The sequence below is a fragment of the Argiope bruennichi genome, chromosome 7, assembly GCF_947563725.1.
Source record: "Argiope bruennichi chromosome 7, qqArgBrue1.1, whole genome shotgun sequence".
NCBI classification, from domain to species: Eukaryota; Metazoa; Arthropoda; class Arachnida; order Araneae; family Araneidae; genus Argiope; species Argiope bruennichi.
The window spans coordinates 131,951,131-131,977,629 of NC_079157.1; the positions used below are offsets into that span (position 1 = coordinate 131,951,131).

A 26,499-nucleotide genomic window follows, 5' to 3' on the forward strand; every position below is an offset into this window, starting at 1 on the left:
TTGACTTTATTTACAAATTTCTATTTAAATTGAAATCATTCATGAAAATTGGGGTCATTCGTTTACATTATTGATTAGGTAATTAAGGTTAATTAAAGCTTAAGTTAACGAAACATTCGTTTGACTATAACTTTAATGACATATAAAGTACTTTAAATTAGAAAGCATATGTTAAAATACTATTTAAAAAACTTACGATATTTTTAAAAATGAAAGAAAATTAGTTTATATAAATCTTATGTTTAGTTTTTTTAATTGTCTTTTGCTTATTTTTTAATTCCCAAAATTTTTCTTGTACATTAGTAAGCACTTTTATGCTTGAACTAACTGACCATTAGGGAAATACATTTTATAACGTATAATATTTCAGTATTATTTAATGAAAATAATGATGCATTTAAAACATATGATTTCTGAGCAGATATAATAACATTTGAACACTAACAGCAAAATGAGAAGAATTCTTTAAAGATTGCAATTGCTTCATTTCAAATGTTTTCAAGCAAACTCGTCCTAGCAAGAATTTCGTACACCCTGAAGACAAATTAAGTGGACAAATCTTTTAGTCAATAACGACAGAAACTCTGGAAAATATTGATTAATTAATTTCTGATTCAAGAATGTCGTTGGATCGCAAGAAAAATTCACGCAAGCCAGACCATCATGGGAAACAAAAACCGCATTCATTGGATGAGCCTGGTGGTGAAGTTGAACAAGATAAGAACTTCTTATGCTTGTCGCCTGAAAATCTGAATCGGTCTTGCCAACAACTGAATAAGAATTCAAACCATCATCATCATCATTGTAAGAGAAATGAACTTGTGACTAGAACCTCCACCGAAAGCAAGGATACAGATTCGTCATCGGGGTCTAAAAAACATGCTCATAGATCCCGTTCTCCCGTTCGAAGCAAGAACACGCCATCTCGGTAAGTGTAAAATGTGAATTGATTTTATTAATTTAGTATTAGTGTAGTTAAAAATTATTAATTTAGTATAGTTTCATTAATATTAATTTAGTATAGTTAAAACTTGACGAAATGAGCCGTTGCAATTCGAATCCTCTCTCTCTCTCTCTTTATATATATATATATATATATATATATATATATATATATATATATATATATATATATATATATATCATTATTTGAAAACGTCTTCAGGCCGGATTCTTTTTTTATCTGATTTAATTTGAATTTCCTATTAACTTGATTTTTATTACTTTTGTCTCAATTCATCTGTGTTTTAGATGTAGCTGCATTTGCGCTCTCTGAATATTATGATGTTTTTTCCTGTTCCATTTTTGGTTTTAGTTTGGATAGGAAATAATTTCTTGTTGCGATTCCGAAACTATTTCGTTTCGTTTTCAAAATATTTCTTATTTTGATTGGTTATATATATATATATATATACACACATTTTGAGTTTTCAAAGTTTGTGATTGAATGATATTTTCAGATTCGTGATTTATTCATGAATTTTACTACTATACAGTGAATGTCCTTTATCAACATGACTATGAAACAATCATCACTTTAATATACTTGAATATATTAATAGCAAAATGCGCTTTTATTTTTAGATTTTATTCCACGTCGAAACGCTGTAGATTTTTTTTATTTAAAAAATAGTAATTTATTAAATTATCATTATTATTTATTATTATTATTTAATAAAATATTTATGTTTAATAAAAATTATTTTCTAATACGTATTATTTTCTAAAAGTTGTTTAAAAAAATCGTTATTGCCAATTTTAGCCTAAAAATTGTCGCTTTTCTTTCAGTTATTTCCTAACTGGCTTTATATCCCTGAAATTTTAATCAACCAATTTTTTTTCCCATTTCAAGTTAAACCAAGCTCCACTATCTTATTAACTGCAAATCAATTATGGACGCAAATTTTACTTTTCAGGTATCTGTCAAATATTTAACACAATTTTATGCTGGTATATCAGCTTCGAAAAATAAATAATTTAGATTGATTCACAGAACTTATATGCAAACTATAAAAATTTTTTCAAAGAATGCAAGCTTGAAAATCATTCTAAGAATTTACATCTCTAAGGAATACATTTTTTTAAATGCGGAATTTTTATTTTCATTAAATTTTCTTGCATACTAAAAAATATATGCAGAAAAGTTTTTTAAAAATTTTTTGTATGTGTGTGTGTGTGTGGGGGAGAGTAGTGGTGTTCAAATGAATCCTTCATGACCGTAAATATAGATAATTCTAAATTACACAGTTTGGGTTTTCAGAAATTATTGGGCGTGAATTTTGTTGATGGCATGTTTAATATTTTTTTAATCAATTTGGTATTCTGCAAAACGAATCAAATATATAAAATTCATTTTTCTCCTTTCCCCCCCCCCTCTCTCTCTCTCTTTCGAACAGGTCAGAAATGAGCTAAGACAAAATTTCCTTCTAGCTTCACAAAATTAGAAAAATTATTTATCAGTTGGGGCCTTTTTTAAACTACTAATTTCGTTGCTAATATTATTGCAAAATATCGCACTTCAAGTAGGATTCTTTTTTTTCTCAGTTCAGTCAATATCATCCAGAAATTGAATAAAATTTATGTCATTCGATGGGCAGACTGGTGCAAAGTTTTTATGCAAGTATCCATCATATTTAAAGGCACAATTGCAAGCTTTGTAGAATTATCTCAAATTTAACGTGATCATGAGATTCAGTTCCTTTGCGCCAGTGTCTTTATCACTATGGAGATAAGAGAGAAGTGAATGAACAATTGTATTTATTTCAAAAGGGAGTGTGAAATGGATGGATCTTTGGAGATCTCTTTTTCAATTTACATTTCCAATTTGGAATACTTTTTGTACTGAATGAATTAGAGAAAAAAAATTATAAATCTGAGATTTTAATGGATCTGAATTTGAGTATTCCATTTAGTTTAAGGCATCCGAGCACGTTAAAAAGGTCCATTTTTGCTAAAGATGACATTTGAAAGATTTCTATTTATTGGATAGACCAGTCTTTGAGCTACCCAAAACAGGTTTACTTTTGTCTCTACGTTACTTAGAATTCAAGATATTGATATTTTCGAAATGATCGGTAAACCTGAAGTGGACATTTAAATAACCAGAAGCACTGATTTAAAGGGCCAAAAGCATGTTAAAAATTTGTATAAACGCAAATTTAGTTTTAAATAAGGAAAATGTTTTGCACGGAAAAACATAAAATACCAATGAGAGTTTCAACTGTTTTTTGCCAAAATTTTGTACTTAAAGGTGTCTTTGTTGAGCTCCGAACAATGAGATGAGAGACATTTATGTCTGTAATACATTTTAACGGAAGCTTTATAGGATTATTGAATATCCTGAAGGTAATTGGAGTGTATCCAAGAGCAAATGCAGTTAGAGCATTTGCTGAGTTCGACAAAGAATAAATGAATCTAGGCGGCATGCACTGCCGAATGCAAAACTGCCAGAAAAAAATAAAATGATTGAAAATGGAAAATTATTAGAAACTGAGGAGGTAGAAGGTATATCCTATAAATGGGATGAATTTTATGTACACACATAATTTACTATATCTGTACTTCAAATGCATTTTTCACAAAATTGATTTTTACTTATTTTTTTGCTCACTTCAATTCAAATAGAATGAAGCTATATCAAAACTGCAAATATAAGCTTCAAATATAATCAACTGAAAATATAATCATCATATTACTATGAAATTTGGTGGACTTTGTATTTATAACATTTTCTAGGGAATGAACGAAAATAATTTAGGTGGAGTGAATATGATTTGATTTACAGCCTATTATTCGAATAAAAAAAATCATAAATTTACTAAAAACTTCATGATAAATCTTCGACTGGTTCTAAAATTTTTATTTATTATTATACCATATGATTGTAGTTCATTTCCTAGAAAATACTATGTAGTTTATTTTGGTATAAGTTTTGTTCGAATGAGAGTTATAGTTTTTGGTGTAGACAGTCTGAAGTTTTTTAAAAAAAATTTGCTTTAATTTTTGCTATTAAATACCAATTTTCAAAAATTATCAATGTTTATTTCAAATATTAACATTTTATTGCTAATTTTTAATAATCGTAAACCAAGAAATATGGTTAAAATATGTTTACACCATACTTTTCTAAAAATGTTGTCCGAAAGTTTTCAGATATCCTAAAAATAGTTTATCACATACAAATGACTCAAATCAAGGCTACAGCAATTCTATACAGGAAGAGATATAGTACTTGCTAAAAAATCGAACGTCGATAAGTTGTTTTAAATTAAACCATATTTCTTCAATTTCAAATTCAGCCATGATTATTAGAAAATCAGTATTCGACTATAGTTTAAATTAGAACTTCTGACAAGCTATTAAGCTATTGAGGGTTTTATAATTTTCGTCATGATAATGCAATTATAACAAAATATTTAATTTCTAATGTAATTTTGTAGAGACGCAAAAATAAAATTGGAAACAACTAAGTTTTTACTTTGTCTACTTTTCCTACTTGTATTTCCGCGCAATCGTTTGATAATTATTACTAAAATGTTTGACTTATTAAGAAAGTGAATACCAAACTGCACCAATTCCATTGAAAAATATATTAATAACCAACAAGAGTAATTCACATTTTCTTTTCATACATTGTAAAGCCAGAATTCAAGAGATATACAAAAGAACAAATTAAACTTGGATTAGGAATATGAAAAATAATTAAGAAACAGTAGCAAATATGAAGATGCGAAAGCCTTTCGTGTGTAAAGAAATTCTGTATTTCATTTATAGCATCTTTCGTAAACACCTTTTTTGAATTTGAATGTGTTTGATTGCAATGAGATTCACTCACAGCACGAACTCTAATGATATTGATCTGAAAAATAACGCATATATTATGCGATGAAACACGATATAAAATGTAACATTTTGGCGTTTCTGTTTTGATCACAGATCATTCTACCTTAAAATATTAATCCAGTTGCTTCTATATGGGCAAATTTATCTAGTAAAATCATATCCTGAGTTAAATAATAACCGACTTAGTAATGAATTTTCTATGTATTAAAATTTAAAGAATTTATTTTTTTATTTGTTTTTTATTATAGTTCATTTTTATGTTTGTTCAAAACAATTAATATAAACATTAATATGTTAATATTTCACACGCAATTCATTTTTTTTAACGTGTCTTGTTTATTTGCTCCTGCCTCTCAATTTTAGAAATTTTTAGAGAAACAATCATCTATTCTAAGGCACCATTTACATTTAAGGGATAATTTTGAATAAGAAATGAGTAGTTTTCATAGATATACCATCTTATTAAACGATCAAAAGATTAGCTTACTGGATACATAAATAATCTGACAATGAAAGGCAATTTAGGACTAATATGTAATGCAGAGAATTAACAAAGGGACAAATAATTTCCGCCGGCGTTCTGGCCAAGGGGTAGCGCGTCTGATCTGGGCGTCAGGGTTCCAGTCCTGATTCGGGCATAGCTGTTCTTTACTTTGTGTTCTATCTGTGATGTGTGTGAAACAGTCCATTTGAAATAGTCAAAATTTATGTTACGGCAGGAATACAGGAATACCATACTTCGTTTCAAATTCAATCAAATTTAAAACACACCTCGAACAAAGGAATAGAGTTCATTTAAAATAACACTGTTGCACTCAGCTTGCCGCCGTTCTGGTTTGCACCGTCAATCCAAGGGGGATAAGCAGCAACAAATAATTTTTTCAACATACAACCGAATTTACACACATTGTTTAAAATTTCCCCTCTTGGCTATTGGTGTGTGTGGGGGGCGACTTTGTATCTTATAGGGACGAGGGGACTGGCTTCTAAATCCGATTTCATCGAAGGCCCATCTTGGAAGTGGACTGAATGGGAGCAAAATCTGGTATCATGAACCTAACCCCCCCCGCCCCCCCCCCCACCACTCCTTAAGAACTAGAGTAAGGTGTGAAGGAGGTAGAACTTTCCTGTTATTTCATCACGATTCAAAATTACAAGTTCTTTCCCCAAACGACCTTTATGTTGATTCACACCAAGGAAATAAGGATAGTTAAACTAAGTTAAGAGTCATATATCAATATGCCCACTTACACACTAATGCAAATTCGATTTATTAGGGTGACCCAAAAGTTTTTTTCTCATCGCGCTATAAATGGCCTTATCTGGCTCTGCTTGTGCAAACTTGCCGGCTTAACTATTTTCAACTGTCACAAAGCCGGGACTGCACGCCAAAAATATTCTTTTGTCTATTTAGCGAAATTGGAAAGGCGTAATCTTCTACGAGATCTTTCCCCAAGGTGAAACAATAAATTCTACGAAATACTGTCATGAACTGGATCGATTGAAAGCTGTCATAAACAAACAAACGAAAAAAAAAAAAAAAACTGCCAGAATGAATGAACCGACGAAACGTTGTTTTCCATCATGACAACGCGAGACCACACACTGCATTAGTCTTAAGAGTTTGCAGCTTGATTGGGTTTTTATCGCCTTCTGCGTACTCTCCAGATATCGCTCCATCTGATTATTAGTTCGTTCTGTCCTTAAAATATTTCTCTCCGCGATAAGCGCTTTAAATCCATCAGCGAAATAAAAACGCACCTCGCGAATTATTTCTTGTACAAAACAAAACAATTTTGGAAAGAAGGCAGAATGGATGTTCCTGAGAGATGGGAGAAGGTAATAGAGCAAAAGGGTTCTTATATAACAAAATGAATAATATCTTAAAAAAGTAATTATTGTGTTTTCATTTCATATTAGAAATAGGAAAGAAGCTTATGGGACACCCTAATGTATAAAATTCTGGAATGTATTATTTATGCACTTCTGCGGATGTCTGAACTGTAGCGTTGATGCAATGGATGACATTAGTTTAATTATTTTTTGGTAATGGATTGAATTATTAAATAGTAATCAAGCAATCTAAATATTAAAATAGAGATATAACCATCGAGCGTAGAACATTGCGTGTGCTAACGACCGCTAGAAAAAAAGGAATACAGGAAATGTATGAAATATCACAACACAATTCCACTTTTTCAAAATTTACACTTCTTTTATGCTCTTTGTTTCAAATATTTTTTATTTAACTTTTTGTAAGGAAATAATTATTTTGTAGTTAAATTTTTATTCATATCATCATTTTCTCGAAATTTCTAATTTTGTACACTTAGTGTGTTATCGATAACCGTGCATTGAGTTAACATTCAGAGATCTTAACAATCAATTAATGGTGAATTGTGTGAATTGGTATGCGGGTTTCTAGTAAATAATCTGGTACCAAATTTGATTTATTATTTCATAATATTTATTACAAAGGTATGAGTAAAAAACTAAGAGAGTAAAAAATAATTAAAAAAAAACTTGGATTTTTTTAGGAAAGGAAAAAAAAAATGCTTTTTAAAAATACAGGGAGGGGGGTATAATTAAAGTTCCATTTTCAAATGGTCCTAAAAGAAAAACTACTCGACCAAATGTTATCAAATTTGTTAATAGTTTAAAGGGGGTCATGGGAATGTCTTTTCCACGGAAAAAAAAAAGAACAAAACAGGGGTGAAATGGCGCTGTATGCAATACTGTTAAGCAAAATAGGACATGAAGACACCGATTTAAAAGGTGTTTAATCGTTTCTGAAACTTGTTTAAAGCATTTTTAATGTGTGTTATCTCAAAAGCACTGTTTATGGTGATAATCTAAACAATTTGGATGAACTGAAAGAAGCGATACACCGATATGTGCCAAGCATTCCTCCTGATATGCTGAGAGCCACTGTTGAGAATGCAGTAAAGCGATTTAATTTGTTTTCAGAAAATGGTGGAAGCCACTTTGAAAATACTTTGTGACACGTTTTTGAACATTTTTCTTTTTTCTTTTTGGTGGAAAAGAAATTCCCATTACCTTCTTTAAACTATTAGCAAATTTGATAACATTTGGTCCAGTAGTTTTCCTTTTATGGCCATTTGAAATTGACCATATGTGCAAAGTGAATTAAATTTAATCCTTTATAGATTTCCGAAACGAATATTATAATTCTAATCAGCCGACATGACCATGAGGCTGCGGTAAGCCGGTGACATGCTCTCGGTTTTTGAGATTCAGTGTTTCAAATTCGAAACCCGATTTCTATACGAAATTCCTGTCAGTGGTTTGATATACTTTATCAGAGCCAAGTGTCCTTTCGCTATTGTGGTGCAGATATTTGGAGAACAGAAACAAACTCACATGCTTCATACCATAATAGTTCCTATTTTGCTTGAAAGCGGAACATAAATATAACTAAATTAAACGTTGTGTCTGAAATTATTTCATTTTAAAGAATGCATTATAAAATAACTGCTATCGATTGAGTTCTCCAGGGCACTGCAAACAATAGTTACACAAAATCATTTTTTAAATTTTTTTGTAAGGAGTAATAAGTCATTCAATACTCATCATAAAGAATCGTTTTAGTGTAACAAAGAGACAGGAATTTTTGAAAATATTCATTTAGAAGAGTGAAAATTTGCGATTCTCTTATTTTTGGAAGTGAAAGAATAAGGATCATATTTTATGATTTTGGACAGAATAAAATAAATCCAAAATAAGAAAATAGTGAACAGTTTAAAATTACCAAAAAGGAACAGGGAGAAATAGAACGCTATCAAAAGATTTATGCCTTCTGTTGGACGAATTAATTACAACGTTTATATTAGAGAGAACAAAATCCATTTGAAATTAAAGTTCGGAAAAGAATTCTTCCAAAGCTGTTAATTTAATTTATTTTAGTCTTTTTTGAAAAGTTGCATTTATTTAGTTTGAAGAAAAAACTGGAGTCAGTTCAAGACATTTTAGGAAAAATTAATTTAACTGGGGAACAAACTATTAACTCGGATTTTTCTCGCTAATAAAGAGCATTTTAAATGCTTTTAATGACTTGAATTTCATATAATGACGACAACATATTAAATTTTATTGAATTTAAGATAACTTTTCTAAGCACTTAATTTTATCATCTTTAAACGTACGAAAACCTACAGCACCAAATTTCTTATACCTCGCAATGTTTTACTGTTTGAAGCTGACTGTTCTTCAAAGCAGTGAGAAAAAAAGGAAACTGAAAACCGTCAGTATTGGATGTTTACGTTTCTCTCTGTCAGACCTTGTAAAAGCGAAAATGATTTAGAAGGGAACATGCGCAGATGCTTTCTGAATTATTATCCTAAAAGAAAATAAATTCCACCACAAGACTAACAAATCACGTGCAGTCGCAGATTGATTTTTCAAAACATTTCAGCTTCAGGTTTCACTGGCGATACCGATGTGGATTTTAAATTTCCGCTGACTTTTGCATTTCTTCCTTTTTCTATTTGCGGATAGTTGATGACTTCTAAAATGATATCAATGATTAATTTCTTATGTGTGTTCATTGCTAGAGCACTGAACATTCGAATTTAAGTAAATAAAAATCTAAACAGGAAAGATTGAGATATTTAACTGATTTAGTGTGAGTCATAAGTGCTTCCTTCCTGTTATGGTTTTTGTACTTAAGAGCTAATGTGTATGTTGTAAAATTGAATATCAAAATGACTTGTATTCCCATCATCGCTTTACTTTTTGCGAACTCTTCATAAAGCTGAATTCTCAGATCCGGAGGATACATTTCTCATTTGATACGAAAGAAAATTTGGCTTGAACGATATGGTCTTTGTTTTCAGTGTAAAATTAAGCCATTGAATAAGTATTAGGTAAGACCGAAAAATTAATTATTATGTTAAAGTAATAAAAATATTAAAATAATTATAAAGATATAAAAAAAGAATAAAAATCATATTTAAAAGTGCTATTTTGAAATTCAAAATGTCGTAGTGAATTTTATCTTTGTTATTTCATGATGAATATGATTTTTTGCCGTAGATGTAATAAGTAGATGGTATTATTAAAATTAATGTTTATTTTAGTATGACTTTATTTTCTCAAAATTCTTTTAGAAGTATATTAATTAAAAGTGCTGGAATTAAATTGTCTTAATGTATTAATGCTTTAATTTTAATATGTATGAAAACGAAATATTTGTTATATGTTTTGAAATTCTTGTATTTAGTTATTCTTTTTACTTGAAATTTTCACTAGAAATTAGTTTGAAAGTTGTTGTTGCTTATTTCTGAATAAAACTGTTTGGAATTCAAGAAACATAAATTATTAGAAATGGACTTGAATATATTTAAAAATGACACCCGCTTATTTCATTATCCTGACTTTATTTTTTCAAATAAAATAATTGGAAGAAATAGAAGAATTCAAATTAAGTAATTTTCTACGAGATTACTTTATATTGCAATTGACTGTTTCCAAATGCTGTTGTATTAAATTCACTTTCATTTTATTATCGTGAAATGTCAGTGTTAAAATCGTATATTTAAAAATATAAACTAATCCCTTTCTGTTTTTTTGCCATTAGTCCAAATCCTGCCATGTATTTCTAATTAAATAAAAAACATCAAACATGCTGCATACTGTGTCTTTAAATATTTAAATTATTTCGTTTTTTACTGATAGATGAATTCATTTTTGTAGCATTTAAAAAGGACAAATAGTTTTTGATTAAAAGAACGTATAACTTCTGCACAAAGAATGTGGTCACATTTGTTTAACAGATGTGGATGAATAAATTTAATGAAAAAATAATAAAAATAAAGATAAAATATACTCTTTTTCCGTTTTAGTTATTGTTTTTTTTTAAATTTTTTCCTGCTTGCTTTAAAAAATGTTTTTATAATTATTATTTTGATATAGTGCTTTTAGCCTATGCCATTAAATTTCATGTTTTCAAAAAATCTGGTCAATTAACTCAAATTTGAGCTATACATTTATTAATACATTTTTATTTAAATTTAAAGATTTACTAGTTATTCAATCATTAATATCAAAGAAGCCTAGATATGGTATATCATTGTTAGCAACAATAAATATATATCTGTTTTTTTCCTTCCTGAGTGTTCAATTCATTCAGTTTTAATTAGTTTTATCAATTATTTTGGCTGTCTAAGGTAGCTAATCTGACTTGGCTTTTATCTAACTGAGATTCCTCATGCCCGCTTTTCTACTCTATCCGTAATGATAGCAAACGCGTGCTTATCGTTCTCATATTTTTATTTCGAAAAGAATTCTAAAAATTATAGTAATTGATTGAAAGCTTTTTAGCAAACAATATTGGGTAAGGAAAGGAAGTTAATTTATTCTTCTGGAAATTTTTTGTATACTAGCTAAGTCAACTTCACCAATTGGAATCCTTCCCGGGGGGCACTGTTTCTGTTTTTCTTCTGCGCTCAAATGTTGAAGAAGGAGCAAAATTTAAAGTTGCTCAGTTTTTCAATAATAACTGTAAATGCCGCTTCAATAGAACGCCAATCCTCTCCACTAATATTCGACTATCTGACGACGGTCTTTCGCTAAAGGGTCACCCCCTGGGGGTGGGGCACCTCGAAATGAGGATAAAATGCTTCCGGCATGGTGGTTGGATTTCGTCACCCTGGAGGGTACACGAAGAGGTGGGGGTCTGGCTCCTCCCATTGATGACGGGACATACTTCCCTATGGAAGGGTTGTAGCGTGGCCGCTGATGGCCTTTACCTACCACTTACTCTACCACAGTTCCCACTTGTGTTGCTGTCCGGTTATTCAGTATTTATTACCCGTGTGCTTTCGGGCGGGTTAGATATGGCTTCATTAATTAGTGATATGACTTCATTAATTAGAAGTTTCGGTTAAGCAATCAGAAACAAATTGTTTTTATAGTAAGAACATAGAATTTGCAAAGCAAAGGAAAGAAATGTGTATGCTTTACGGGATTTTTTTTTTTTGACATTGAATTCCTGAAAATCAGAAGAAATACCACATATAAAATGCACAACATAGATTAATTGGAACACAAATTTAATATGGCATAACTATACAGCAATATGATGTCAACAAAACAATATGAAAGATGTAATTATATAGGCTGATTCTGAAGACACCATGTGACAAATTTTACTAGTAGATCAGGTGCGTAGGGACAAAAAATTTTTACAATAGAATAAGGAAACAAACAGAATACAAAAATCTATACCAAAGTAAAGAAAAAGATGCATTTAATAATGTGTATAACAAGTTTTCAGGATGTAATTTGTGGTGTGCAACACTTTCGGTGCATCCTTTTCTTTTATTTATTGCCTTGACAAAATGCCGCTTGAATACACTCTCCACACTTTATGTTTCCGATCCAAACCGATTTTCCTGATTGGAAACGATAATTAGATTGCATTTGAACCGGATATGGATGTGTTTTAACCGAGTTCGTAGGCAGGCTTTCATGAGAGTGGAAATTATTGGCTTAGGAGGAAAATTTAAATTTCTCTATAATATCCTTACGATGAAAGATAAAAATCAAGTGGATTAGCGCTTTATGACAACAAATTTATGAGCGAAGTTTATCAATTAATGCAGAACGCAGGTACTGAAACCTACATAAAAAAATCGTAGATGTGGCAAAATGAAGATGATTTCTTTGCTTTATATCTCTGGAACCCATGCCATCCGTATTGCCAGCAAGCATCCTTTTTATAAGAAAAACTTTCTAATTGTGAAAATGATAAATATGTGACAGTGTCCTTCCAAATTGAACGTTTTTTTGTGTGCATTAAATAAATGAAATTTTAATGTGACAATTTTTTGTGTAAAGTAATGCAAGCGAGATTTCTAATACAACCCTGTGCAGCTTTCTGAGGCAGTGAAAATTTAGAAAATAAGTCAATCTTATTAAGTGGTATCATAAGCGTTTTCAATATTACAAGAACGAAAGAATTCAGTAAAAGCTAAGAAACTATTCGCTCTTTTTCTACCAACTTCGGAAATTACTATATATATATATATAAAATGATAATATGTGTACCTTTTTTAATTCTTCCAAATGCTGTATGAAATACTCTTAGTAACATGTTCATAAATTTTTAAATGTTCATAGAAAGCTGTATTGGTTTGAAATGAAACCCCAACATCAAGAAGAAATTAGTTTAAAAGAATGAAATTTAGAAATTCAGGCAAAACATTTTCTGGGTAACGTTTATGTTTGATTAATGTTTCAAGGTCGTAGATTAAAGTAAACTCGACAAGAGTAATTTCAGACGTGAATTGCTGATATTTTATTAGTTGCTGTAACCACCAAGAAGTTGAATGCTAGGTTGTAAAAGTTTGTCATTTTGTGGAATTCCGCATTTTTTAACTGCATCATTATATTCAAGAATATTATTCGTAGTTGTTAATGACGACGGATTTGTCGTCCAATAATATCTTGTGTATATTCGGTGGGAAAAATATTTAGTGATACTGAAGGTCAGGACAGTATTACAACACTATAGAAAATGCTGGGTGACAGTAATAGTAAGGAACGAATGCCAAGGTTTTTGGAATATGTTAGTGGTCAAAATGGCTGCAACTTGGAATAGTGTTAAAAATGACAGCAAACGATTCAGTCATCATTTTGATGTAAAAATTTGCTCTTAAGATGCAGAATTCTCTTGATGTTTCAGAAAATTGTGAAAAAAAACCTTTTTAGGTAGGTCCATTATTAATATGCCGCAGACAGTATAATTCTAAGCGCTCACCTGCACTCCTTCTAACCAATAAACGACCATTACTTGTCCTAACAAAGCAGAAACGGCTCATCTCTGAGAACATAACATGGTTTTGGTCTTGGTCCACCCCACAACGACCCGCCTATCCGAAAGGGTGTAAAAGGTCGCCGGGAGAGAATCATTATTTATTTATTAAATGGCTTACAGTCATCACAAGAATATGGGCGGTAAATAAAGGTATACATTATAGTTCATTTGAATAAAATAAAAATATTTAAAATTAAATAGTTAGCAAACCATTTCTGAGTTCAGGAGATTAAGTTGAAAAGTACATATAGAAAGTAATAACACATATAAGCATAAAAAAATATGTCCATAGGATGGAAGACATAGTAGATATAATAGTATAGTAGACATAGACATATAGCAGTATCAAACAATGTACCAATATATAAAATCATATATCTATTTATATAAAGTGAAAAATAGGTGAATGACACAAACACAAGGTGAAAATACAAAGCAGATATAGAATGACAAACATATAAAAAAAAGCAATACTAGAAGGTAAATCAAAAATATGAGCAGAAACGTACAGTTTTTAATAGCTATAATCCTACATAAAAAACAAACTAGAAGCTGTGCCAGAATAATTACATAAATAAAGAATCGATTATAACAAGACTGCAAACAACACAAGACACAGATCCGTCATCTAAGCCTCCCCTGAATTTCCTCACAAATATCTTATCGAAGTCACGTCTGGCGATGGCTTCGAGTTAGTGGCATGAATGCTGCAGAGCTTCTGGCTTGGAGCTGTTCCTCAAGAAATCGATTTGTTGTCTTCCGCTGTCTCACTATGGTATCGAGAGAATATCGAATTGCTGCTACAAATGCAGTATGATTTACTTCACTATATATTAGTTGAGTGTGGCAGTCCTCTTTGGTAGTGGTTGCTTATCAATGTTCGAACCCTGTTCTTCTTCAGGCAATTTGTTCCCATGACAACTACTATGAACACACATGAAAAGTAGATACATCTCTACCAACTTTTTTGCAATATCACTTTTAAAAAATCCGTCTTTTCATAACCTATTGCAAAGCCGCGTTCTAAGTTAGTAAGATGCTAATAAGTCTTTCACAAACTGCCAATGCTCTCTAATACTTTTCCTCTCATTATTTCGTCGCTTTTTAAAGTAATTCTTTACTGAAATCTATCTTACAATTCCCAATACAGAAGACAACGTAAGGTTCATGTCGCGTATTTAAAGCAAATGCAATTATTAAGTTTTCAGTGGCGCCACTTTTAATTTGAATAGACGTCTTCTTTTAGATGTCCGAGGACGCTGCCCACATTTCATTTATCTAGCACGACTCTTGTAGTTGTTGGATTTTTATTTTCCGCTAGTATATTTTGTATCTCTTATTAGAACTACCGTCTCTCTGTAACTTTAGCAATTATAAAGAAAATGTTAATAAACAGTTAAATTAAATAACTTGGTTTTGAAAATAAAGTTCAATAGTAGTAGTAATGTGCCAAATCTATTACTGAAAAGAAGTTTGGAGTAAATTAAAGGTGACTTGCATAAAATGGTGCTCGGCATGGATACCTAAACAACATCACCCCCTCTTTTTTATTTTTAAAAATACAATGCACATAGCTTCATCTTCCTTGTAACTTTATGTCAGGCAGTATCAAGATTAAAATTGTAGTGAAACCTAAATGCTAATATCGCTAAAATCTCTGGCATATATGGTTTACATCCGTCATACTGTTTCTGAACATTATCCAACTTTAATTTATTAACTGAATTTCTTTAATTTTTAGTATTCTGAAAGTAATAATTACTACAAACAATCCTGAATTAAATAAGTAAATGCAGTAAAAGAAGCAGCGCTAAAAATTAAAATGTGAGCTAATTTCTGACACATGAGCAAAATGAAAATGCCATGTGGGTTCTCAAACTAATTAAGTTAATGACCTTGCATTTAGATGTTGAAAAAGAAAAGCAATTTTTTAAAAAAAAAATACGAGATTTAATTAAGATTGTGTTTAATTTGGTCCAAGTATGAAATTATTTTAAATTACAATAATTTCATCCTTTCATAGCTTTAGAGTAAAATAAAATTCTTGCCTTAAAAGTTATCTAATATACAATGATTTTCATCTACAAATAAAGAAAGATTCTGGAACTTTATGAAGCAATGAAGTTCTAGTAAAATTTCAACAGTGAATACTGCTGCAAATCACATCAGGGTGTCGCATAAGTTTCTTTCCTATTTCAAATGTGAAATGAATACACAATATTTACTTTTTAAGATACTATTTATTTTGTTATATAAGAATCCTTTTGCTCTCTTACCTTCTTCCATCTCTCAAGAAGCCTCATTATGCCTTCTTTTCAAGACTGTTAGTGTTTTGGACAAGAAATAATCCTCGAAATGCGTTTTCATTTCAATGATCTAAATTGCTTATCGCAAAGTGAATTCTTTAAGGACAGAAAGAAGTAATAATCAGAAGCAGCGATATCTGGAGAGTATGCAGGATGCGGTAAAACATTCCAATCAAACTGTACAAGCTTCTCCCGTACCACTAAAGCAATATGTGATCTCACGCTGTCATGAGGAAAAAGAACGCCTCGTCGGTTTATTAATTCGGGTCGGGTTTATTTATTTATTTTTTTTGTTATCGCAGCTTTCGATTGATCGAGTTGGTGGCAGTGTTTCGTGGAATTTATTGTTTCACCTTGAGGAAGGAGCTCTTAGAAAATTACGCCGTTCCCACTAAATGGACAATGTTGGACACTAAATGGACAAATCCCACTAAATGGACAAATCCCACCAAATGGACAAAAGAACTTTTTTGGGGTGTAGTAGAGCTCTGGGACGACTGAAATCGATCACATAGACGGCTAGTAGATAAGCCTGCATGTTTGTAACAGCAGAGCCAGATAAAGCCATTCATAGCGCGATAAGGAAGAAATTTTGTGATCTAAATGATAAGGTCGTATTATTAAAATTCGTGTAGTTGTTGTCAAATATGGATTTTTTTTATCTAAAGGATATTATAAGATCATATTATTAAAATTTGCGTAATTGGTGTCAAATATGATTGTTTTTTTTTTTATCTAAAAGTTATTATAAGGTCATATCATTACAATTTGCGTAACTGGTGTCAAATATGGATGTTTTTTTTCATCTAAAAGAAATTATAAGGCCATATTATTAAAATTTGCATAACTTCTGCCAAATATGGATGTTTTTTTCATCTAAAAGATATTTCTTATAAGGTCATATTATTAAAATTTGCGTAACTGGTGTCAAATATGATTGTTTTTTTTTTTTAATCTAAAAGATATTATAAGGTCATATCATTACAATTTGCGTAACTAGTGTCAAATATGGAAGTTTTTTTTTTTTTTTTTTTATCTAAAAGATATTATAAAGCCATATTAGTAAAATTTGCGTAACTTCTATCAAATATGGATGTTTTTTTTCATCTAAAAGATAATAAGGTCATATTATTAAAATGTGCGTAACTGGTATCAAATATGGATGTTATTTTTTTATCTAAAAGATATTATAAGGACATATTATTAAAAGTTGCGCAACTGGTGTCAAATATGATTTTTTTTTCTACCTAAAAGATATTACAAGGTCATATTATTAAAACGCTTAAACAAACACATTTTTATAACATATGGAAATTATTGAATGACACTTTGAAAATTTGATTAAATAATTTTAAAAGGATTTAAATTAAAAATTCGGACAGTTATTAGTAAGAAATTTTTATGCGTTAAAAAGTGTAAAACAAGTATTCATTTTATTGTTCTTAAATAAATTGTACTAAGAACATTTATTTAAATAAAAAAAACACATATAATAATATTGAATAAAATAAAATGATAAGCATTATTTTATTTATACATAATTTTTTTTTAATATTGGTGAAATTTTTATCTGATTATTATTCATTTTAAATGAAACTGAATTTATGAAAAATTATGAATTACTTTGCTTTCTGAAATAATCTTAAATTCAAGCTTATTGAATGAAGGTATTTTATATCCCTTGATATGTTTTTGCTTTCGAAATAATTTTTACATTGACTTCAGCTTGATACTTTATACAATGTTATAACTTTTCTTTTTATAACTAATTATTAAATTAATCATTACAAAAATTTATTCGTGGATTTTGTTAAAAAAAAAATTAGCGATAGACTGACTCTGGGAATCTTTTTTCACTTGCAGGCAATTTCATTTTAACTTTACCTCAAATATATTATTTTTCTTTCCTGAAATCTAATGGCTTCGATATTTTCCAAATGATCTAAACTGATTTTTTTAATGTTACATTAGGATTGTCCATGCATTGATTACAACGAAGTTGCCTATAAAATACTTTAATTTAATTGCCTGCTTAATAAGACGGAAATAATTTTCATATTTATTAAATTCATCTTTTTCAATCTTACTAAATAACAAAGAATTGGATTTTAAATAGTTCTTCACCATTCGCACCATTGGTTTATCATTCAATGTTGAAGGCAGCGGAGAAGGCGTTGATAAGAAATCTAGTTCCGATGAATTAAAATTTTATGGTACTTTGGAACTATCCCTTCGATCTGTCAACGCTCCTGAAAATGTGCCAATCCTTTGGAGCATCTCTGTACCACAGTACAGCACATAATACCATATTTTGATGTTGCATTACAACTTAACGCTAGCGAAAATGCGCCAATCCTTTGGCGCTGTCATAATGAAAAGCAATTTTACTTTTATTGGAGCAATTTGCGGTTTTTGGTGCAAAACTACCTTTTGGCGATAATATTAGGTTGTCATAATGTCGACAGGATAATCCCAAAATACGAAAATGGTCGGCGAAATAATCCCAAAGTTCCAATTTTATGCAATTCAGCTTCCTTTTTCAGTCTTATATATCCATATTTTATCAATTCAGTTTGGATAAATTTTTCTGCTAAAATTTTCTAGGGAATCAAATTTATAACGACGCAAAATATTTTATGATATTCTGATAACAATGAATATAAAACTTGGGAAATAGATATATTTTTATATCATCTGATAGTTATTGTTGATCTGGTTATTAATCTGGTCTGATTGTTATATTAATTTTGATCTCGGGAAAATTTAACTACAGAGCATGCGCCGAAATTATATGTTGTTGTTATTTAGTGCCCTTACCATAGACAAGCCCGCTGCCGAAGTCATCGATTTTAAACAGAGTTTGTGCAGTATTTTTTAGATTATTTTGTCCCCTGAGCACTCGAGGGCCGAAATATGACTTCTACCTCATACGAGGATGATTCTCACTTGCATTTTATACAATGGGGCTCTTTCACACATCTCACAGAGAGAACACAGGCTGAAGAATAACCACGCCTGAACCAGAACTGGGTCGATCAGATCACCGTGAATGCGCGCTACCCCTTGGCCAGGACGCCGGCGCTGAAGTTAGATGAAAGAAGAATAATAATGAAATGAAGTTTAGTTACTTTTATAAACATAATTATTACATAATTTATCCGAAATCATTCGGAAACTGCTTCCATGTATTCATACAAACTGTGTCCATTTTGACATCTTTCATTTAAAAATTCATGTCTTATTATCTTGGTGTATTAAATGTGTATAATATGGAAACAATTTTTTTTTACCAAAATTTCTAAGATCGAACAGATTTATTCTGTTATTGTTTCTTTAAATTTCACGAGCCAATCCTAAACAATCAATTGGCATCAATGGACTCTATTGATATTCTCATAAAATATGTTTAATCTAGAAATGAACTGAAGTAATGAAATCTACTATGATTCTAGAAAAATGATGTATATAAGAAATATATATACTATACATCATAAGGCAACGCACAAATAAGTGTGATATTGCATGTGCGGTAACGTGATTGTAGAATCGCAGATTTCTTCCATTTCTTATCCACAGTTTCCATATATTCATTCGTTTATTCACACAGAAAAAATAATTCATATTAAGATATCTGTCTACATTTAAAAGGAAGTTTTTGGTCAAAATTCACAATTTTTTTATTGTTCTATTTTAAAACAAATTTATTTGGATTTCCAAATATGTGTTTTTAATTCTACGATAAATAGAAACCGAGATATGTGATGTTTCATAAACCACTGTTGCTGAACACGAAACACGTTGAATTTTTGACTTCATTTTATAAAATACATGCCTCCATGAATTATAATTTATTTTATAATATGTTCTGTCAGCAAGCCACGCGTATTAGAATACATTTTGAGTAGTTTTTATGCCGAAAGGATTGGCAATTACATCTGTTTTTGAACATTGTTTATGTTTACAAAGCATTTTTAGTACAAGACAAATGAAAACTTTAATTGATTTTTTTTAATAAACTTGAATTTCGTAAAAATTTTCATATGCATAGCATGATATCTTAAAACCTTACTAATACCTATATTACCTTGAAATTTTGCATGTATATTACCTTTAGTGTGCCAAAGGCATATATCTTTGAACTGAGTAGTTTTTCTTTTAGAGCTGTCTGATGTAATTTTCTACAACAAATTTTGTGAAATTTTTAATACGGAAATATTCGATTAGCTATAACTTTTTGAAAATGCACATATTTCTTAGAATCTAATTCATCATAACTGTAAGTATGTTGTGTATAAGAATAATTGGAATATGTACAGAAGAATATTTTGTAGATCGAAAATATTTTCTCCATTGATAGACAGATACAAACTGTTTACGCATGCGCTGTTATTCTAATAAAATATAATTTTTCAATAATGTATTATAATTTTAACACAATTCTATGCTAATTATTCGCTTTTTATCTGATGCCAGTGCTTTTTGTCATTTAAATATAATTTCTTTGGAAATAAGCGTTCTTCACTTCAGTTTTAAATTATTATTCCAGGGCTGAAACCCGTTTATTTTCAAACTTAAGTCAGGGAACTGTGATAAACTGTCTAATATTTTCACAATCTATTTTCTCGAAGTAAAGTCTTCATTTTGCATAAACATAGTGATAGCCTTTTGATTTAAATAAAAGATTTTCAAAAATTTGATGCAAAATCTTTTGATACAGTTCGCAGTTCTTATTTTCCAATTCTTTGGATCATACTGTAGAGCATTTGATGCATTTGGTAGTCATTTTTAGTGTCAAAGCTTTTGGATGCCAGCTTTACAATAGCAACAATTTAATTTTATATTCGAATAAAAATGTATTAAATATTAAGTTATCGTATTGTATCATTAATGTAAGAAATATAGAAACACAGAGATTATCATTATAAATAAATACTCTTAAATTCATTAAACATTTTTTCAATTTTTCACTTTGTGTGTCTTGTTTTGATTCATTTTGTTTAAATGCATGCTTTAAAACTGAAATTAAAAAAAAATAAAAATTATATCCACACCAAATCCACAGCTAGGAAAGGCAGGGTTATAGAAATTGTAGAGTTTTATTCGATTCCTGCATTTTAGCGCAGCTTGCTGATATCCCAAAATAAAAAAATAAAAAAATGAGCTCTATAATCCTCATCAAAGAGTAAGAAGCAAATTGATACCAAATTGAAATGTCTAACATTTATCTTTGTTCAATTTTCCGAGAATACCTGTTAAATTGTTCACACCGATCGTTCTGATTTTCGTTACATTCTTGTAAATGAGAGTCTTATGTTATCCATTGCAATAGTGATAAGAAATGGTCTTACGCTGTTCCATCTTCACTAATATGACAATTTCACATTTCAGATTTTCAATGGCGTGTCTGTGTTACTTCTGATCATATTATTTTGCTCTAAATGTACATTTTGTCAGAATCGAGAACCCTTTCTTCATTTATATAAAATTATCGCTTGTTTCATTCATACCTTCACGTTTTGGCTGACAAAATGTGCAAAAAGATAATTCTGGTGCTTACTGAAATATTCAGTCTCGTGATTACGTTGAATTTACACTCTGGAAAATGTAAAAATCAACAATATTGCAACTTCCTGAACACGATAGTTCAAAAGGGCAAGGAGAAGGAGAGAATTTGATTCATCGTCTTTGGAGCAAATTCCTGATTTGTATCAAAATTAGGATCGTCAGAGAAACGTGCGTGCATGCCCTTTGATTTGCACATGATCATGGTAATTCAAACATGTATTGAAATTTTACGTGTAGTTAGAATTGTAGAACAGTTCATACCAAACTCACCAGGATCCGCAGTGTGTCCATGTAAATATGGTTATTCAAGAACGAAACAAACCAGAGGAATGAGTGACAGAAGCCAACATCTGAAAAGAATAGAATGAAATCTGTCTCGCCGCCTTTGCATAAAATTACAAATTTGTATCCTAAAATGGATGGATAGGATCTTTTTGGGTTCGCATATCCCTAGATCTTGGTACGTAATTTTCCAGACAGAATTTTTGATCTGAGACAAATTTTGGATCATATCCATCTTATTTCTTTGTCTATATGTATGTAAACACATCAAAAACGAAACAAGTTAAACAAATGAAATTTGTTATGTGGTCTTCACTATCAGAATGTACTTTTGAAAATTCAAATCGGTTGATGAGTCGAGATCCAAAATGCATACTTTTTACTCTCTCGTATATGTGATATACAAGCAATACTCAGACCTAGCCAGAGGCCATACGGGAAACTTGATGGGGTCGCCGATGAGTAACCTCACCTAGCACGAAGGAACATGCAACATTTGATGACATCGGACATTTGTAAACAGCAAAGAACCTTCTAGAAAAAATACATATTGGTAAAGAAAAAAAGAATAAAAAAAATATTACATTTTACATTACATATAAAATTTTGACACATTAAAGATGCATAAAATACATTAAATGTACGTTAACTTTTTACCTTAGGTGAGAATTAAAGTCTAGAGCTTTGACAAAATATTCCGAATAAAAGATTTAATGGCTGGAATTTTTATGAGTTCTTCGACGTCAAGAGGCTTCCAATTTCTTGGCCACCTGAGCCTGTGTTTTCGACATAGTGAACAGGCTTTGATCACGTGATTTATAGATCCTTCTTCGGTGCGACACTGACAAGTCAAAGAAACGACTTTGATGTACAGAAAATACACCATATCCAGTGTATACTTGATTAATATACAAATCACCCTCCATTCAGTTAACAGAAACGTTTTTAAAATGTTGATAGAGTGTTCTCACCTTGATGGAATTATTCTATCTTTCCTGCCAATCCTTAACTATTAGGTTTTTTTATTCTCATTTCTGAGTTGAATTTTGGACTCATAGGAAGATATTTCTTGGGTTTCTAAGTTTAAAGCTTCCTTGGCTAGCGTATCTAGATTTCTTATATGTGGCATAGAGAAAATATTGCAATCCCATCGAAAAATTCGGATTTTGATAAATCTCTACGTTTTAGATTTCCATGAGTTCGAATTAGCATTATGCTCGTCTACTTATCTGTCTGTGACTCAAAAACGCTTTGATCTTATCTGATGAAATTTCGTATGTAGTCTTTACATCAAGTTTTGAGCAAAATTCGTTCAGAAGTCTGTCTGTCGGGCTGTTTGAATATAAGACAACACGGTAACTACACAACGAAGACAGCCATGTAGATTAAATTCGATACACAGATTTAATATCCACAGTATAGACACCTATCAAATGTTGAGAAAAATGCAAAAGGAGGTTGAATGTTTGTCCATCTATATATTCAGGAACATGTAAACGGGAAAACACAAAAACGCAATGACTTAAATATATCAAATTTGGTTTGTGATTATAATTGCAGTACCGTCTCAACGTTTTGTTTCAATAAGTCGAGAAAAACGCGTCTGAAACCCAAATTCACTTTTATAAAGAGCATGCTTAAAAGACCGCTAGCACTTATTTCTATTTGTAACATGACAAAACTGAGGTAGCGTGTTATCTCAGTTCCAGAGCAACTTGAATGGAGAACATTCCTGCTAGTTCATTTTTTACCCCTTTATTCTTTTAGTTTAATGCATATAATTTACAGAATTGTTTAATGTCTTTGTTTATCTCCCTTGGATTGAACTCGAATTTAAAGCAAATAAGAGAACGGGGGAAGAGGTAGTAGCTTCTGAGGGTAAAGACCTCTGAGCACGCGAGAACAGCAGCCTGACTTTATCCCATATGAAAAGGACGCTCACATACTCGCTTGCACAGCCCCTTTGTACAGGAGGACTCTTTCACAGATCTCACAGATAGAACACAGGGTCGAGAGCTGCCATGCCCGAACTAGGATTCGAACGCGTGACTTCCAGATCACGGGGAGGACGCGCTATCTCTAGGCCAGGACTCCGGCGTGAACGGAGACCGAACTTGCGGAAACAGGTTGGAAGCTTGACAATTGGACTGCAGGACAATATACCAGCCCGGTTTAATGTAACTGCCATTAAATAAAAAAAAAAAAAAGTTCTGTAAAATTTCTATGAAGTTTTTATGATTGTTATCCGCATCAATTTGATATTCAAGCTTTGCGTAAGGGAGAATTGTTCTTTATTTATTCAAAAGTAATTTCACTTTCACACTGCAAAAAGCAACAAATTTCAAATTTCATATAAATAAATGGTCAAGTTCTTTAAATTAAAAAAAACATAGAGTAATAAAATAAACGGCTGTAACCTTAGTTTATTTAATTATCTCTTATTTTCTATTTTAATAAGAGTTATTGGTTTTGAAATCTTGTTAATGTATTATATGAAAAATACACAGTGGTAATAATTGAAGTTTCACTTTCAAATGGCCATGAAAGAAAAACGAATGAACCAAATGTTATCAAACTTGGTAACAATTTAGAGGTCATGAGAATTTCTTTTCTACGAAGAAAAAAGTTTAAAAACTCACCGCCAGGGATGAAATTACGCTGTATGCAATATTGTTAAGTAAAATAGGATATGAAGACACCGGCTTAAAATGTGTTAAATCGTTTCTGAAACATGTGACAAGCACGATCAGTGTGTGCTATCTCAAAAGCACTGTTTATGATGATAATCTAGACAATTCGGCGGAACTGAAAGATGCGATACACCGACATTCATCTTCATACACTAAGAGCTATTGTTGAAGGCATGCTGCGATGCGATTTAACTTGTTTACAGAAAATGATGGACGCCACATTGAACATGCTTTGTGACATGTTTTAGAAACGATTAAGAACATTTTAAACCGTTGTCTTCATGTGCTATTTTGCTTAACAATATTGCATACAGCGCCAGCAAGTGGTAAGTTTTTGGACTTTTTTTATTGACGGAAAAGAAATTCCCGTGACCTCCTTTAAACTTTCACCAAGTTTGGTAATATTTTCTCCAGTAGTTTTCTGGTTATAACCATTTCAAAGTGGAACTTTAATTATTACCATCCTGTATGTTGATTGTCATTTTCGTACTTTAAATTCAATCAAATCAAATAGAAATAAAAAAAAATCGTTAAAATAATTAACTTGTTTGTTAAAAAAAATAGGAAATGATTTTTTTAAAGAAAATCCACATTCGTGTTTGTTGTTAACAAATAAATGCAAATTTACATTTTTTTTTTCAAACTCAATTAAGCAAAAACTCCTTCATTGTTTTTTTTTTTCTACGTTTACGTAAATGGCATTTTTTTCTGTCTCTGAACTCTTGAACATGTCTCATTGCGCGTGTATTTTGAAATTAATTATCTCGAGTATATTTATAAATTTTGGATAAACCTAATGGACAATACTGTTAAATAATAAAATAAATATTTCATTATATAATGAGGCAAAAAGTTGTTACAGATATTATGTTGTTTTTCAAGACGAAAAAAAAAAGGGGGGGGTGGACATCTTCTAAAATTTAATCCGTAAGTTCTTTAAAAAAAACCTACATTTCATTTATTTAAAAACTTTAGAGATTTTAGATTTTTTTCAAACTTTTTATTTTAATTTTGTGTTGTGAAAATGAAAATTTTAATACGAATTTACTGAAGGGAACATAGTTTTGAAATGCTGTGTTTTGTCTAATTAACGGAAACATAATCGGCGCAAAATATAACTTTAAAGTAAGCAAATACAAATTTAAGGGAGATTAGACATTTTTTTTTTACATTTTAAAAATTTAATTCCATATTGGACTGAAGAGAGACAGGAGTATATTTAATGTTGATGTTTGAAGTTAATAAAAATTCTAAATATGATTATACGTCTTTTGTAAAAGAAAATAATTGAAAGATGAAGAAATGGTAAAATAATTCTTATAAAACTGTAATTATTTAATCTTTGATATATAACGGAGATGTTTTCACCTTTGTGTCACTCTCTTTACTCCTATTCCCCTGTTATACTGCATAGGAGGCAAGAAGATCCGAAAAGTAGATATTAAATTATCTAAGTATGTAAGAAATTCGGGAAAAGAACACTCTTGCTGCTTTAAACAATATATCTTCTTTTTCAAACTTCCTTATATCTTTGCTTGGTTTCTGTCGTATTCTGTTGTAGGATCGCAAACATATAGATTAAAAATTATTATTGATCCAGTTACTAAATAAATATATTTCTAAACAAAAAATATAAATTCTGAGAGTTGTAAAACAAAGTAGAACTATGCATTTTAAATATATAAATATATACATAATAAATGAAAATTTATACATTTTCGCAAAGCTACTAAACTTTTGACAGTTTAAAAACAAACAAAATTCCTGCAAATACTTGGAAACTTGAAGCTAAGGTAGAAGGAATCACTATACTTATATAGTTATTTATCTTCCTTTGCAAAATATTGCAATATATTTAACTTCTACTTTGGAAAATATATAGCGCTGTAGTTACTCAATTTTAGACGTTATCTTCGTTTTTATCTTCTTGGAATTGTTGTCCAAACTAGATAGAACCATCTTATTTCTGTTTTCCGAG

The 26,499-nt window shown here is 30.5% G+C and overlaps 1 protein-coding gene across 1 annotated transcript in view; it reads left to right on the forward strand.

Annotated features, from left to right (window-relative positions):
• The first annotated feature begins 455 nt into the window (after positions 1-455).
• The window catches only part of LOC129976004 (uncharacterized), a 40,457-nt gene continuing 14,413 nt past the window's right edge, over positions 456-26,499 (forward strand). Inside the window, exon 1 of the mRNA XM_056089333.1 lies at positions 456-928. Within this exon, the coding sequence (XP_055945308.1) occupies positions 621-928 (308 nt within the window). The 5' untranslated portion in view covers positions 456-620. The remainder of the gene's footprint in view (positions 929-26,499) is intronic.